Source organism: Myxocyprinus asiaticus, chromosome 17 (assembly GCF_019703515.2).
Source record: "Myxocyprinus asiaticus isolate MX2 ecotype Aquarium Trade chromosome 17, UBuf_Myxa_2, whole genome shotgun sequence".
In the NCBI taxonomy this organism is placed as follows: domain Eukaryota; kingdom Metazoa; phylum Chordata; class Actinopteri; order Cypriniformes; family Catostomidae; genus Myxocyprinus; species Myxocyprinus asiaticus.
In genome coordinates, this window is record NC_059360.1 from 33,210,120 (window position 1) to 33,228,339 (window position 18,220).

General features: G+C 39.6%; 1 protein-coding gene across 5 annotated transcripts in view; it reads right to left on the reverse strand.

The window, feature by feature from the left end:
• The window catches only part of LOC127455575 (baculoviral IAP repeat-containing protein 6-like), a 213,214-nt gene that overhangs the window by 88,309 nt on the left and 106,685 nt on the right, over positions 1 to 18,220 (reverse strand). For all 5 annotated transcript variants that reach the window (XM_051723584.1, XM_051723583.1, XM_051723586.1 and 2 more), the window contains exons 57-65: positions 16,006 to 16,135; positions 15,124 to 15,255; positions 13,860 to 14,021; positions 13,103 to 13,276; positions 10,092 to 10,288; positions 8,877 to 9,177; positions 5,561 to 5,778; positions 2,777 to 2,941; positions 2,219 to 2,384 (exon numbers count right to left, since the gene is read on the reverse strand). In XM_051723584.1, coding sequence (XP_051579544.1) covers positions 2,219 to 2,384; positions 2,777 to 2,941; positions 5,561 to 5,778; positions 8,877 to 9,177; positions 10,092 to 10,288; positions 13,103 to 13,276; positions 13,860 to 14,021; positions 15,124 to 15,255; positions 16,006 to 16,135 — 1,645 coding nt within the window. The remainder of the gene's footprint in view (positions 1 to 2,218; positions 2,385 to 2,776; positions 2,942 to 5,560; positions 5,779 to 8,876; positions 9,178 to 10,091; positions 10,289 to 13,102; positions 13,277 to 13,859; positions 14,022 to 15,123; positions 15,256 to 16,005; positions 16,136 to 18,220) is intronic.

Consider the following 18,220-nt stretch of genomic DNA (forward strand, 5'->3'; position numbering starts at 1 on the left):
TACCACAGTATTTTTCATTATTTACAGTTGTATGTATGTACCTAATGCTTATTTAGCGAGACGCTTGTAACAGAGCAAGGCATAATCAAGACACAATCACCAAAGACCTCCACCTCTGGGGGCCCTTCTCTCTGAAAGCGTTTGTCTTTTTCTATGTAAGCATGTGCCAGATGACGTCTTTGACTGTTGAGTTGTCTCACTGTTTTTTCAGCATCTCATGCAGTAACTATGGATTTTTTTAGACGGCGTGTCAATTTAAAAGGAAATTCAACCTTAAAAATATGACTCAAAACACCCGTGTTCTGTTTTATTTGTTCTACTGCGCCTGTTTTAGCCAAAGAATGTAAGTCTTCAACAGTGCTTGGCACAGACGACGTCTTTGACTGTTTTTAATATTCCTTATCAATGCTGCGTTGTAAGGGTTACTGGCTGTCAGATTTGCAGATAGTTACATGAAAATATGCTTTAGAGGGGGTGGAATCGAGAGTAGCCGGTCTGTCACCTCTTCTCAGAGGAGAGAAGGAGGGAGGATCTTTTGGAGAAGGAATTAAATAAATGTGTCGAATAGGCAACTAAAGGAGAGGAGAGCTTGGGAAGACCTCAGTGTTGCTAAAAATTTTAAGAGCCAGACCAGACTACAGATGTGCGAAACTAAATTTTCTAAATTTACTGGTCAGTGGGTTGCCTGAACATTATTCGACTAATCTGTCTCAAGGAAGCCTTGTACATTTAGCCTGATTTCTAACTGGACATGTTTCTGAGGGTGCTTTTACATGAGACATGTACTTGTTTCAAAACCATCTAGACAGAGTGCTAAGAAATGGAATAGAATGCAGGGGTCTCGAGATGCATTTTTAAAAGTTTGACTGCATCCTATTAAAAATGCGATGCTTAATGCAAACTGTCTAAAGCACAGCCTGTTGTCAGCACACTCATTAAAGAGCTGCTTCTAAAAAATAAGGAAAACTATTCGACCTCACTAATCGACAAGTCATTTGTTGTATGACAAGTTGATCATTATGATCCATCCATAGACCAGTTTTCGCTTCCTCAATGAAAATGTGTTTGTGGCCACCCACATAAACAAACACACACAGAGCTCTATGCTGCAATCATGTACTCTGTTTTTAGCCCCTAGGCTGTTTCCTAATGCTTTTTAGAAGCAGTAGTCCATCTCTTCTTGGCTCTTCTCCCTCCCGTTCATCAGCTGGATGGGGCGTTATTACAGCAGAGTTGACCTGAGATGCTCATTTCCTGTTTCACTGCCACAAAGACAAACTACAGATCTAACAGCACAAAACACACATTCTTTAACAATGTGTGTGTGTGTGTGTGTCTCTCTCAGTTGTTACCCCAAAGATTGACCAAATTAGCTCTCCCTGCTGGTTGTGCAAGTTTAAAATTCAAAAAAATGTGTGTTGTTGTTGTTGATTGGAGTCACAAACACCATGCCAGTGTGGGGTTGAAACCTCCAGCTGATATCTGGAGCTAATTACTACACTCATCATTTTATTGGCACTTAATAATAAAATGTCTATCAGACATGTTATTATATGTACAGTTATGTACATGTCATAAGCATAATAAACACCCCCTGCACACTCAAACACACACCAACACTCAAAGTAATCTGACAGAGCTCAAATACAAAAAAGCATAGCAGTGTTTGTTCTTGGCTCTTTACACACAGGAAATACTCTTAACACAGGTATGTAGTAGAATACACTCACACACACACTTTTAACCAAGCAGCAGTTACTTCAAGATTCTTGCCTACAACAACAGGCCATGCAATGCATCTGGTCATCTTAGCATCTGATTTTGCATTAAAAAAAAAGTTCATGTCCATGTTAAATGTCAACTACCCTTATAAATGTATACTCATCAAAATGTAGGAGTGCTACTAAGCTCAGCTCTAGGTAAATGCTATAATCACTCAATGGCACATTCTGTGTTAAGTAAAACCTCAGAAGAAAAACATGATTGAGAGAGAGAAAGAAAGAGATCGCTCAAAAGAGGCAGGGGCTCCACCTGCTGTCTCTATACACAAAGAGAACCTTAAAATACAGTATCTTTCTCTCAGGTACAAACACAACAATGCTACTAAATCTATTTAAAAGCAGTAGGTTTCATTTTAAAAACAGCAACTTTGTAAAAAATCACAGACCACATCTCCTATGTGACATGCATACACGCAGATCTGACAGGCATGTCCTACCTGAATCGTTGCGTAAATATGAGGACATGGCAGGGATAAGACAGGACTGGCTGAGAAGTTCCTGCAGGACAGATGGCAGCAGTGAGCTGCTGTGACCTCTGACCTCTCCCGAGAGTGTCTCACCAGAATCCATGCAGCCTGATGGGTTAATGTAGCTTGCCAAAACCTGACAGACACAAAAACATAAGGAGACATCAGACATCTACACAAAAGGTAGGCACACTATACAAAGAAAATAAGAATTAGATGCTGCCAGGATTTGAACCAGAACCTCCCACGTGAGCACCACAGCTCATTGTGTCTCTCTGGCTTGCATTAGTTTTTACAGTTTAAACTAGATGGTAAACATACTGTGAAAGTCTTGTGAGAGTTGCATTTGCTTCTACTAAAGTTAAAGATAGGGTTAGGTTTACGGGTAGTAGTAAGGTTAGAGTGTAGGGTTTCTACAGGACTCCAAATAAACACAAAAAACACAGAGTATGAATGTCACACGCAACCTTCATAGGACTTTTCACATTAGGACGGTTACCATCTAGACCCTCCAACCCTCACACATACCTGTAACAGGCAGGTCACATGCTCCTCCTCTAGACGCTGTTTGGTCAGGGCCTGCTCTACATCCCAGCCTGACGCTGTGGAGCCCGTCCCAAAGCCAGTTCCTTTGGCCCAGTATAGCTGCTGCTCTTCTGTGGTGCCACCGGCATGTCCGCTGGAGACCTGTGGCTGAAACACACACACAGGTTCCCATCAAACTGGACATGATCACTCATTTATCAGATGGTTATTCCTCTCATTTAAACTCTGATTCTTGCTTGCTTTCTTCCACACACACACCAAACATTAACATTGATCTTAAAGATGTGACATCCAGCTGTTAGCTTGCTCTAAGGAAAGATAGCATGTCAACCCAACAATGTTCACACATCTTAACAACACTTCTGCAACATTATGAGGGGAAATGGTGAGGATGTGCTGCATCTGCCACACAAACTTAGCTATTAACTTGTTAATATGGAGTGCTATAATCACTCAGTGGCACATTCTGTGTTAAGTAAAACCTGAGAAGAAAAACATGATTGAGAGAGAAAGAAAGGAGGATGATTTTTTTATTTAATTTTTCTAAATATTTTTTGTTTCCTGCTACCTAAATCTTGCTTTCCTCTTTCAACAAACATGAAAGAACGGCCCATTTTGGGCCTATTAAAGAATAGGCCCATTTTGCTATTTGCAAAAGGAAACATTTATTGGAATTTGGAATGCCCAATCGTGGTGGCGCAGTTACCCACCTCAATCCGGGTGGCGGAGGACAAGTCTCAGATGCCTCCGCTTCTGAGACAGTCAATCTGCGCATCTTATCACGTGGCTCGTTGTGCATGACACCACGGAGACCCCCAGCATGTGGAGGCTCATGCTACTCTCCGCGATCCACACACAACTTACCACACGCCCCACTGAGAGTGAGAACCACTAATCGTGACCACAAGGAGGTTACCTCATGTGACTCTACCCTCCCTAGCAACCGGGCCAATTTGGCTGCTTAGAAGACCTGGCTGGAGTCACTCAGCATACCCTGGATTCGAACTCACAACTCCAGGGGTTAGTCAGCGGCAATACTCGCTGAGCTACACAGGCCCCCTCATTTCATTTTTTTTAAAGAATTTTTTGTCTTCTGCTTCCTAATACCTTGCCCTCCTCATGCACTTTCTCTATATTTCATTGGCTTGGCTCATTGTCATCTCTCGCTCTGTGGACAGTGTGCACACATGACGACAAAACGTCTAGATATAAAGCAGTTTTGAAAACTGTTGTAGCTTCTAGGACTAGTCCCGGCATGTCACAGGAGTGCACACACAAGACACGTTCCTCATGAGATCCGAAACTTCTCCTCACAGACCAGTCGCCAACTCAAAACATCCAAGGAGACAAGGTCGAGTCATGTAGTGTACACAAGGCATTAAATAGCTGTTAGTCAATAGTGTGTAGAGCTTTTTAACTGTTTTTGTATCTTTTCATTAGATAGACATAGTAGACAGGAAATTACTGTATACAGAGAGGGGGGGAAAGGAGCAGAACACGAAACCTGCATCACCTGCACGAGCATTGTGGCTCAACGTGTCTCATGAACTAACCACTGTGCTACAGCTCTGACGTCAGCTGATTTTGTCATTTGAGAAGTGTGACAGAGAAAATCAGTGAGAGAGAGAGAGAAAAAGAGAGAGAGTGAGAGAGGAATAAATGCATGTTGACTGCAGTGCTCGTCTTGGGATGAGAGGGAGCATGTTCAATATTTGCTATGCCAATACTTCTGCCGCCCCAAGGACGCCCATTATGCCTGACAGGCCACTGACCAATGTTCAAATACCCCGCCCTGAATCCCACCCCTCACCAAACTATAAATCCATGCAAACACACAACCCAGCATCCAGTACCACAGTTATGTGTTTTTTATTTTGTTCTGTTAAACAGTGGAATTTAAAAAAGAATTCCTGGATGGCTGACTTGCTGGATATTGATTCTTATGAAAGTCATTTTCTTCAGTATTGGAGGACTGATGATGGTCGTTTTTTTCATTATTTTCTCATTATGATTGTGCTGCTGTTGTCCTTTATGAAAAGACTTCCACTTCAGCCAAATGAAACTCTTCAGAACCACTTAATGACTAAAAGAGCTGTTGAACTCCTCTCTACACCTTCCCTCATAATGAAGGACTACACCTGAATGAGCAGTTGTTTTCTCATACACACACCTGCCCTTCCTCATTAAATCAAGGGCTTTGAATAATGAGTCCTTCAGCAGTCTGTAAAGAGGGGCTACCACAGTCATTAATAAAATGACATGTCTCTGTCTGAAAAAACAAAAACATCTCCATTAAGGTCTTTACAGGAGTTTTCGGCCCAACCCCTGCATACACATCAGCAATCAATCGAAAGCAGCAGTTAAAGGGGCTATAGCTTACTTTTTTCACTCTTTTATTTTTCCATGAAGTCCACTTATATTGATATTCAAGGTTTCATGCACCACACAGAGTCGTAATTTACCTTTTTCCACCCTATCTCTGACCCTTAGAATTAAACAGACCTTTAAGACTATATGTAAATGAGGCGTACAGGAGCAGTTCACGCTGTCGTTTATCAGGGTGGGTCAAGTTGCTGAATATTGAAGGCATGTTGAAATATAAATGTGTGTGGCCATATGTGAATGTGCTCATGATTTTGACATCATAACCATGCCAATTTCTGAATGAAGTGTTGATACGTACATGTTGGTCAGATCCAAAAGTGCACATTTTTGTTGATTGAATGATACACAATAGGTACAAAGAGGGTGTAGGTTAACACTGACCTCACTAGAGTTGGCGCTGCCGCTGGGCACTCTGGGTGCATGATGGCTGAGGGCGGACAGGCAGGCCAGAATGAGGTGGATGGCACCGATCTCAAGAGCCATACGTCTTAACAGAAGCCCATCGTCCGTGGTGAGAGGAGTCAAGCTGAACAAGGAACGCAGCACGTGGAAGGGCAGTGTTGGCAGAACATTAGCCGAAGGAGACTGCAGGATGTGACCTTGAAGGACAAAGATGGGGAGAACAAGCAAAACTGTTTTAGAGGAAGAATGTTATTTAACACTTAAGAGTTTACACATAGCTGCAAAGAAAAATCTACAATAATTTGTTTTCTCTAGCACTCAGTGACACTTAACCAGTTTACCGATACATCAAGCAATCAGCTGACCAATCAACAGTCTATACTAACAGAAATACACAGTGGAAAACCAATCCAGACTCAATTAAACCAATCAATGAACCAACCATGCAGTAACCCAATCAATGCTTCCTGTAGGGGAGATTCAGAGTTAGCCTGTATCTGCCTGCAGGGTGTATGCATCATGACCATTAGAAGAGTTTGCTTCTCAGTTGTGGGTTTGTGTGGACACGGGAGAGTCTTGAGTCCTGAGGCAGTTGGGGGGAGCTAGGGTTTAAGAACCTGTAAGATGTGTCAGATCACCAAACACATATGCAGTAGCTCTATACCAAACTATAGTGAGCTGACTCACTGTCTATTGTCTACTAGGGATGTCAATTTTCAGAAATTTTTCATAATCGTCGTAGAAATTAGCAATTAATTAATGGATTCATTAATTAAAGCAAAACGCACATGGAGGACAACACATAATATGTGCATGTAGCCTACTACTTAAATATAATTTAAATTAATACACTTAAGAAATGCTTAAGTATTGGCTTTTACCTCTTAAAATATTCTTAGTTCAGTGTATTTTAATACATTTAGGCTATATTTAGTACGAATTTGTGAATCTGTTAATGAATTACTGTTAATAATAACATACACTACCGTTCAAAATTTTAGGGTCACTTACTCATTCTTTCTTTTTTTCACATTTTAGAATAATAGTAAAGTCATCACAACTATGTAATAATAGAAATGGAAATATGGGAATTATGTTGTGACTAAAAAAATCCTAAATAAATCAAAACTGTGTTATATTTTAGCATCTTCAAAGTGGCCACACTTTGCCTAGATTTTGCAGAAATGTACTCTTGGCATTTTCTCAACCAACTTCTTGAGGAATCACCCTGGGATGCTTTTTAAACAGTATTGAAGGAGTTCCCATCTATATGCTGGGCACTTAGTGACTGCTTTTCTTAATTATTCTGTCCAAGTCATCAATTTCAAAAACTTTTTTTTTTTAATAACATTTTTGTTTTGTAATTAAATAAATGAATATGTTGGCACAATTATATTTTTGTCTACAAAACTCATTTCAAACTTTTAAGCATATGCCTTCAGATCAAAAGGTTTTTAAGATCATGAGAAACATTTCAGGTAAGTGACCCCAAACTTTGAACGGTAGTGTACATATTTGAGTTCATTAAAACTTCTCCTTGTGTATCATGGAATATTTGGAACCTTTGGACTTGTTTTATTTATTTTTTTATTATGCAAAATCATAACACGCTGCGTAAACACAGTAGCCTACAGAACAATGTTTTTCTGGTGCTGGTGAGATGTCAGCTGAATGTGTCTTAGTGCCTTCCCTGATGATCACTGACATAATTGTAGGTTGGGATGTAACAAGGAGACCAGCAGATCAAAAGTGTACCCAGAAAACAATGTTAATTTATGGAGAAATGCTCCAACACTGATTACACTGAGCACAATCCTTAATCTGTGTGTCATCGTCTTATGCGAAGATGTGATATGCAGTGCGCGAGCGCCCTCTAGTGGCGGATGACTGTATAGACAGCCATATCAACGTCTGCTGGCATGATTGCTGAACGTATTACCCTGAAATTAATTCATTGATGATCGATAAGGTTAATCGACCAAATTCTAAATGACAATTAATTGATTATCGATTCATTATTAACATCCCTATTGTCTACATAGTCAGCTATCTTCTAAGGGACCATTCAAACTGAACACTCACATGTGCCACAGAAAAAGCACTCCTCACATGACGTGCTTGGGAAACTTGATTAAAGCTAACAGAGGATTCCAAGATTCTGGCTTTAGCGTTTTGCTTAGTTAATGACCCTAATCGGAACAATAATAACATGGCACACACAAATATCGTGTGAAATCACTTTTTAATCATATGGTTTTTTGTTTGGCACTAAAATAAATATTTATGACCAATACCAATATACTTATAGTAAAATCAAAAAAGAAACAAGTGTGATGTCTTTTCGAACAAAGTCTGGCCAAAAAGGAGGTGTTTTTATGTTTGTTGTGGTGGTTTAAAACAGCTTGTCAGAGTGAACTTTCAGTAAAACTTTTTGCAGCTGTTAAGCATGTATCTAATTCCACTGGCCAATGTGATAGGTGGCCGTGACCCAATACTCCAACTACATTGCAACATATTTTTCCAGTTAATTTCTTCAATCTGTCAAGAACAGTCAGCATTAACACAATGAGAGTGCAGAGTTGCTACTTTTTTATACACCCATCTTTGCAGTAGTATCAGTGTCTATCTTTAAAAGTATAAACCATTTTCATGATCTTACGTGGATTATTTTTACAAAATTAACCATAAAATACAATAACAATGGGTAACCGGTGCATATCATGACCACATATAACATGTTAGCATTAGCGCCATGAATGCAGAATGTAAACATGACAAATTACACATTATCTATTGAATATATATTACTTTAAATTATCATCCAGTGGTAAAAACAGACTGTTTTAATGATCTCATGTAGATTTTATTAATAGAATGAGGCATGTAGTCATTGACAACACATTTTAATTACACATTAATTTTAAATGTAGTCTGTTGTCAGGACAACATCTCATGTTTAAATGCTCTTCTAAATGTCGGCCCCCGCAGTGTAGGCAGTGTCCAAATGTTCACAAACACTATACTGTTGCTCAGCTGTTTTGACCTTCTTTATAGCTCCGAGTAAAGAACTTCACCATGAGTTTATCAGAGCCTTAAGTCAGCATAATTTTACTGCCTACTAATAAAAAAAACAATAATAAAAAATAAAACAAATATTGGGAATATATGAAACAAGGCCTGGGTCTCATTTAAATCCACTGTCTAACAGCTGGATTCATTATGTATAAATTAATGAATTGTTAAATTAAATTAAGTGTGGCAGAATCAGTGTTTCTTGTATTCAGGCAGTACTTACTCCCTTCCCCATCATCAGTGACGCCCAGCACCAGTCTGAGCAGACACTGTGCATGTTTCCTCTCCTTCAGCAGAACCTCTGCATATCCCGGCAACCGCAGGAACAGGCCGAATGCCGCCAGCGAATGGGCGGGGATAGGCGACATGGTCTGTACAGAGGATTTGATGGGTGGGGGCTCAGCAGCGATGGTCTCGGGCACCTCATACACCAGCTCCCCGGACTGCTCGATGGTGACCCATTCAAACTGATCGCTGTCCTTGGGCTTCTCCTGGGTGGTGGATGGCACCACAGGGGCGCTGACCTATACAGAATGATCCGGACGATCATGCTCAGAGAACACACAAACTGACAGAAATGCTGACTAACCTGAGTTTACGGTCAAAGGACGAGAGCGAGGCTTATGAAGCAGAAATACTCAGAGTGGAGTTAAACTATAAATAATGATTGCTGCGGTAGTATACGATTTAGTATAAAGCACAAGCTTGCAGTTAAAGCTGATGCATATAATTTTTGTGCCACTAGTGTCACCAAATGGAATTGCAAAAATAATGAAAATAATGTTTTCCAACAGGTTTCCTGAACACTTCAGACTTCTGCCATTGGTCAGAAAACAGACAGTCCATCCCAAGTTCACACCATTGATAAACAGAGCAACATTTCAATAGAACCACAAAGCCACAGTGTTTACACTTTAAAGTGAAATAAACCAACAAATGTCTGTCTTATAGTTGTCTCTGCATATTCAGTTGGTTGGTATAGGCGAAAATATTTTAACTAGTGATAGGCCGAGATATCGATTGATAATATTGAGATTATCGGCACTGGCCACCATGTATGCATGCTTGGCAAATTGACAGAAGTGTCCCTTGTGTCTGTTCCCAAATCTACCAATAACCATGTAAATGGATAACTGGATATATGGACAATGGACAACTTTTTCTACAAATATTTATGTGAATTTTAAGTAAATATTGCATGAAAAGGAATTTTATCTCAATGCTATAATTATAATTATCTAATTATATTATGATAATAATTGTATTAGCCTTCATCACTTGAATATCAGACATACCGCTCTCTCATTTTCACTATCAAGTTATGACCACTGAAAAGCCAATATTGGTTGACCACAAATTTTAACAGAAAAAAATGACAGACTTCAACTTTTAAGAGCATTAGGGAGAGTTTTTGTGTGCATCTGAGTGATATACTGACCTGCTGGATGACATCAGGGTACAGCATGGGGAGTCTCTCTGCAATGAGCGCCAGGCCGCCCATACCTGCAAACACCTGTAGGGGTGACTGAATCGGGCTGGTCTCCAGGAGGCTGTCATCTACTGCAGCATCCAAACCCTCCTCGCCTGGAGTCATCGGCTCATCATCTGGACATCCGCTCAGCATCTCACAGTGATCTACAAGGAGAGAGAAATGCATCATTCAATCGTCATCAATAAAATCTTAAAAACATTTAGCTGAAAATAAAGTGCTCTCAATTGTTCACATCATAAACTATGATGTCCAACTGGCCAGTGATGCACAACGGCTCATATCTGTTCTTGTAAATCATATTATTCCTGAAAATCTATTTTTCTTTTCTTAGACTGAAGATCAATAAGAGAGAAAGAGTGGAAAGTTGTACGAAAAATTGGCCGATAAATGTCTCTGAACAAACACAAACCTTCTTTATAGAGTATATTGCTGACAAGATTTTATTTGAGACACTTAAACGTCTTTACATAGACATTTACAAAAGGTAGGTCGAAGGTATTAGAGGAGAGCACAACCATGTCTTATATAGCAAGAAATGAGAAATGTTGAGAAGGAAATAGACAGTGAGAGTCGACAAAGGGAGAAAAAGACAAAAGAAATCAGTTAATAAATATATATCAATAAAATATATAAATATAAAATAAATAATATAAATATCGATCTGTAATTTAAAGACCCCATGAAATGGCTAGACTATTTTCTTTCCTGTGTTGACATATTTCCTTTTGATCTTTGTTTTGGTCTCAGAAAACCCACTTAGCCAGTCTAGACTCTGTCCAGAAACAAACGTCTTGCCAACAGGCTGACTACACATCACAGTAACAAGTGGCAGCAGTTCAGAACATCATATGTGGTTGAAGTGTCTTCCTGCTGTGTCTAGAAGGCAACAACCCCGCAGTCTAAGTCTCGTGAGAGTCTCATTTGCTGTTACTATGGTTAGTTTAGAGTTAGATTTAGTGGAAGGGAAAAGGTTAGGTTTAGGTATGGGGGTAGGTTTTCTGTAGGACTCCAAATAAACACAATGTGTGAACTTCAGATGTGGCTCTAGAAAGAGTTTAGTTAAACGGGAGGGTACCTTCTAGACACAACCGTTTCTTACACATCGTTCATAGAGAAATGGACACATTCCATGCAGAGAAGAGAAGATTATCCTTGGGCTAAAATTCTGACTGATGCCAGACTATGCAGATGCCATCAAACAAGGGCTGCTACAAGACTCCTTACTGAGCCAAACAAAGAAAACACAGTATGCTTGGAAAAACAGAGAGATAACAAGGATACAAAAGCTACTGTTTAGTGGAGCAAAGTAAACAAATAGAGCTCTGCATCAAGACGAAAGTTAAACAGTTTAAGGGCTTCGAGTTTAGTCCCGTTTGACACGCTGAAACAGTGTCCTAACCAGACATGATGTGACAAGTTTCCATCGTCAATCAATTTTTCTGTCCTCAACGGAAGCAAAATACTGTTAAAGGCAACAAAATCAGAATATATTTGCTACTTAAAATATTTCCTTAAAATTTAAATTTGATGCGTGTAATTTTTTCAATGTTAAAATACTTTCTACTATGGCAGCTTAATAAGCAGAGACAACAATAAGTGTTCTGTAGGTTGATTTCCCAGAAAATTGGATAAGATGTATTGACAGTGCATTTGAAATGGAAGCGGGTTGCCCCATAGACCTCCACTGTAGGTGTATGGATGACCAATAAGATTACAATTGACCGCCTACCACAATGGGGAAACAAGTGACCGACAAAGTATAGTGTTGTACGCTGCTTGTCATGGTGGGTTAAGACAAAAACTCATGGAAGAAATTTACCGCTTGATACTTTATCATGTCACGCCAGGTTAGGACACTGCGTGTAATCATCCTGTCACAGGTGACATCAAGCAATCTGCCTGTGCTGGGTTAGCACATTCACCTGCTTTTGCATCATCAGCTTTTGCAGGAAATGTGTATGAACAAGCATACACACTCTTACATTTGACCATTCTGACAGGGTAGAATTAATAGAGTACTGGTAATCCAAAGGACAGGTGGGGGGGGGGGGGACGAGACAGTATGAGTGTGACTTTTTTTTTTTTTTTTTTTTTTTTTTTTTTACATGCATACTCCTCAGAAAGTATGAACACATCACTAACAGAGCAAAGCTAATTCATTTGACATCTGACGATGCAGGACACTCGGAGAAATGTGTGTAGGCACACATGCATACGCAAGCACAAACACACAAGGCCAATCAGGTTATTTTTCCCTAAGGTGTTAGAAATCAGGAGATGTGGCAGAGGGGAGCTAAAAGAGTTTTGGGTGGGACACATTTAAAGATTAAGCTGTGTTTACTAATGACATACACTCATCTGTACCATTAGTGGATCTCAATCTCCGTTCAAACAAACACATAAGACTTCTAAATCATAAGGGTGGTAATCAGCAAGGACCTGGCAATATAATCTGGGTCACAATACAATATATTGTGCAAATCTTTGTTTACTGTTATTCAAACCTGTGATATTGCAATCTTTTACATATTTGTTTCTTTCATTTGCACTGGACTTCAATGCTTTGCACAATTACTGTATGTTCTTAGTTTGTACTAAGTTTTGATATGGTATGCGTTGCCATTGCCCTAATGCAACAGTACGTTTTACTTTCTCACAGACTTGCTCTGAGTGGTGCTTAATCTTTTCCCCCAAAAAAAAATTCATGTGAAAAATTTAACAAAAACATACAATTTGATAATTCATTCTGATTGTGTGAGAATAGTGATACAGTATCTTTAGGTAAAAATAACGCAGTACTTAGAAATATATGGAATTGTTTTGTTTTTTGTCTCCCACCCCTACTAAATAACTAATTTCTGCTGGAAATGGATTTATAGCCTAAACTACAATGTCTGCATATAGACTGAAAACCTAGTTTTTGTATGGATGTATACATGTGTGAGATCGCTGTATACCTTTCTCTGTACGGAGCCTTTTGAAGGAATCGGTCTTGGAGAGACCAGGGTCTGAGATGACCTTTGACCCCAGTTTGACCGTCAGGTCAATGGAGCGGTATCCCTGAGGAAGTTTGCGATCATACAGCAGCGTTAACAGCTGGGCCAAGGTCATCTCTGGTGACAATGGCTGACCTGGAGGAAAAAAAGTCAAAGTTTGAGCCAGAGTTGAAAATGTGTTCATTTCAGTTAAAGCTGAAGTAAGTAATTTCTGCGGCACAAGCACCACTGAACGGAATTGCTTAAATAAACATTTGTTTTCAAACAGCTTTCTGAATACACCCCCGTCTGCTGTTCATCAAATGAACAGACAGTTACAGATACAGTTCAAATAATTTTATTATGTGAAAGAGACTAATCAAGCATTCAAGAGAGCAGTGTTACAACAGCATCGATATTATACATTTCATATTTCAGGACAGTTAGAGGTATTGAAAGACAGGGTACAGGATGAGAGGAGTCCTGGAAACAACCGAGAGAGAGGAAGAAAGAACTTTGCAATTGACATTCATCAGACTCTCTGCATCATTGAATAAATGCAGTGAGGTGAAATGGCAGACGGACAGTGACAAACTCTGAGGTGACCTCAATAATCATCCTAATCTGTATGGAGGAGCGAGGAATGAGAGATGAGAAGGAACAGAGTAGGATCCAGAGAGGGAGAGAGGACTGGACAGACTGTGAGAGAGTGATAGAGGGAGAGAGTGTGTGTTTGTACCCGGCAGTAGTTTGTGACAGAGGTGGAAGACAGGCACGCTGATGGTTTTGGCAGATGGATCGACTCCTGAGGAAGCTGCCAGCTTGTCACTGAGGACACGCCCTCGTCGAGATGGAGGACGTGGAGGAGTGGACAAGGCTCTCTTTGACTGAGACTTTAGACCTAAAACAAAGCGAGAAGACAGTGTATAGCAAAAACTTAAGAGTACATCAAGTGTAGAGATGGTCGGATTGGAGAAATATGGGTAAAATCACTTGCACAAGGGCACAATGATGATTAAGAAAAGTTTATGAACATTGCCTAATTGGGTATGAAACTATAAAACTGTGGCAGCAGTACAGACGAGCGGCGTTTCCTTTATAGGGCCAAATGAGGGCGTGCTAGTGCGTGTCAGGGCCAGTTGCTTCCCACTGTCACTTCCAGGGCTTCATCATGCCTCCTCTGGGCTTTCTCTGGGCCAACAACCAATGGCCTTTGGCCCTCCTATTACCCTTGGGCCAAACAAGGCCAACTGGGGTTGAGGCGGGGTCAATGTCTAAGACTGAGTTCTGCCGAACTTGCCAGGTTGAGTATCCAGCGCACAATGGTACAAGTTTGGGAAAAATGTAAAAATTGCAGGTACAGTAGGCTACAAACCCGTTAAAACACACAATGGACAAAGTGGTGCCCAAAGAAAGAACTTTCCACATTTCGAGATCATGAATGGTGGAACGGTTAGTGGACAGACCACTCGGAACACCATGGCAGTTACAGTCGGTGAGCTGTCAATGCTAACTTATCTTTCTAGCTAGCTAATGTTAACAAATGATTAAAACTCAATATTCTAGATAACTAGATAACATGATACCTTGAGCTTCTCTCTTGCTTATGAAATGGGTGGGGTGTGTGACACTGGCACCAGGATGGTGTATTAAGGGCGGGTTTTAATGCAACGCTGCGGGGCTATTGGCCCGATGATGGGAATGCAGATCGATTTTGGTCTCGTGGCTCTAGGTCCGAGGCTTTTGGCCCCGGCTGGCCAGTTAATAGCCCTGGCTCGCACTAGCCCGATGGTGGAAAGTGGCTATTGTAAACTATTCCACTATGATCTTCCCAAGGAGGGAACAATTATAATGTAAGACTTTTACACTTTTACATTTCCTTAAGAAAACGTGAGTGGTGCTTGCCTGACCAAAACTCGCCAGCACAATACCAGGGTGTTTGGAGTGTTTTTTAGAGTGCTGCTATAGGGTTTCTAGGGTCAGCACCTGACCAGCAACAGTACCTGAGGCAACAACAACACTGTAGTTGTCCTGGAAACCATTATCAGCCTTCATCTTCTCTTTTTCCTCATGATTCTTCTTCTCTTTATCCTCCTTTTGTTCATTGATCAGCTTGGCTGTGATGCTGGGTGTGTCTGAAAGGTTAAAAATGCAAGAGCTTTAAATGTTATTTCATAGTGTATGCGTTTTGTTTGTGCTTCAACGTGCCTGAGGGCTGTGAAAACACATTTCCCTTTGAAGAAATACAGTATATGCATCTATGCACATGTCAGTGAAACTGATCATCTAAATTATTGATGGTAAAGATGTGGTACGTCTGCAAAGTTACACCAATCCATAGCTATAACAAGAGGTGCATCATTTCCTGCAAGAGTCTTCCATCAAGTGTGACATAGCATGAGAACGGCTCTGAACAGCTGGGCCACAGCCAGAGACCTAGAGAGATACCTTACATGCACACTGTCTTGCTGATTTCTGAGCAGCCAAAGACTATATCTGCCACGCTCAAGGACTCAGGAGACAAGCCATTCATCACACACCTACACATACATGCACACACATGCTGATGATGGTGCCACATGGCAGTTCCAGCCCTACATGCTTTGTGCGTGAGACCTTGAGAGCCTGAAGATGCAGCAAAAGCTAAATTTAATAGATGTGAAAGACAATTGCAGGGTGTGTGGACAACCAGACTGCTGGATAAGCTGTGATGTGTGTGTACATGGTTGTTCATGAGATGTTTCCAGCATTTTGGCTTAAATAGTGGATAGTGTGAAGACTTATCAATTTTTAGAGTGTGGGGGTTGTGTTAGTGTTTGTGTGTGTCTGATTCTTGTAGAATGCGTGAAGGCACGAGTAATTGTGTAGTCATAATATCTTCATACCTGAGACACGATCCAATACTTCAGACAGTGTGGTTGAGATGGGCAGATGTAGTTTTCGGAACTTGTGGCCTGCTCCGTATATGGGGTGCTGGATCACGTGACTGGTGGCATTAATCCGCCCTTTATACAACTGAAGCCAACAGAGAGAGAGAGAGAGAGGGAGGGGGTTGGGGAGGAGGTCGCGTTCATGATTCAAATATCCAGTCAGGAACAATAACATATTTACACTGTTTTTGTTTTTTGCACCATTTACAGAATCTAGGGCTGTTGCAGAGACTAGTGTGATTTCTCAAGACCAGTGTTAATCTCATCAACGGAATCACTGATGAAAACGTTCCTTGATGAAGGGTTTTTAAATTTAGAGTTCAATAATGAGAATACGTGATGAAAAAGACGCATTATGACAATAATTAAACAATTTTATTAAAGCATACTGTTGACGAAAATATGAAAAGAAAAAAAATACTGCAAGATATTAACAATGCAAGATATAAACAGAAATAGAAACATTTAGAGAAACATCTGTTTATAGAAGATATTAAATATGGATTCATCTAATCCAATAATCCAGTATGTTGGGGATTTTCCCGCTTGAGTTGCACACACTGAACACCGGCAAAATTAAATGCTTTAAAGCAGGTTCATTAACTTAATCAAGTGCATCCAAATTATACATGAGATTAATCACTATATCCATAACAATGTATATTATGTTTATTATGTAATATTTCAATTTACATTTGCACAGACAATGCAGCAAATGAACTTGAACTAAATCACGCGCTCGTCACAATTTGCATAACTTGCGTTGTGAATTTGAAGTTTCTTTTAGAAAAAACACGCTAGACGCAATGCAATATTCTAAACTGGCTAAACACGGAAAATTAATAACGGTCTCTAAAACATGAATTCAGAATAGAGCAGGCTAACTTCTAAAGAGTAGATAATACTTCAGTATATTTATTATATACTATTATTTCAGCAGCTCAGGTTTTCACAAGTACAGGTGTACAGTATGTAGCCTATCTTTCATATGTTTGATATATGTTTAAGAAAATGTGTATACATTTTTTTCAAAATTTTTGAATATTTGATAAAAGTTTGGTCTGTTACAGTTTGACTCACGTTTTTGTTATTTTGCACATTATCATCAAGTAAAAGACCATTTTTGTTGACTTATTGAAAATGACATGATGAAATATTGACTAATTTTATAGGATATTTTCATCAAGACAAACTATGGCTAAAACAAAAAAAATTTGTAAAAATTAACATTGCTCAAGACACATATTTCAGTGACATCTGTCAGGTAAAGACATTTTATGTGTGGTATTTTATTAAAACAATTTACAGCACATGTACAGCACCTTTAATGTAAAACATCCACACAATATTTGATCTTATTTGACTGATTTCCCTTTATTACAAACAAAGAATTCATGTTTTCTTCATTTTCAGATGAGGGTCTCTTTATGAGACATAAAACTGCAGTAAATGCCATTTGATCACATGACTGGATGGTCTGGGGGTCTTCGGTTTACACTACAGTGCAGAACAAACCTGACAGGAACAGAGCAATTTGCAAGCAATGGCATTTGAAAGTCCTGCTGCTGTCAAATAAAAAAAAGTAGTGGCCGATATTAGCCTTTCACAGATATATTGTATTGGCATATATGTTTACTGATATGCATAGATATGAAAAGTTTTTTCAGAAAATATAATGCAGAAAATGCTTTAGAATTGGTCTCCGTGACAATGAGCTTATAGCTAACTAGCTAACCACGTAGCTACTTTCAATGCTTGTCAGCTGAGCGGAAGCTAATGTGTAAACATGTATTCACCAAACTGTTTTGTTCAGGATTCACAGTTTGGTACCCCCTTCAACCGAACAATTCCAGTCATTGCATTTATAAAATATAATATTTAAAAGTCTGGTTTTCCACCGTTGAAATTTTCCCCTGAACTTGTATAGCAGAATACGGTGTAACACCGCTGCCGCTGTTTATCTCTTGATTCGGCAGGTGTAAATGCTTCTTGTTTTACAACCTGGCAATAATTGACTGGCAGTATTAAAATAGTCAGCATTTGACTGATACTAAACATACAGCACTGATTATTATTTAGCTATAATTTTAATTCTTTATTTAAATGGTCAGCAACTGACTGATACTAAACATACAGTACTGATGTTTATTTAGCTATTTATTTTATTTTT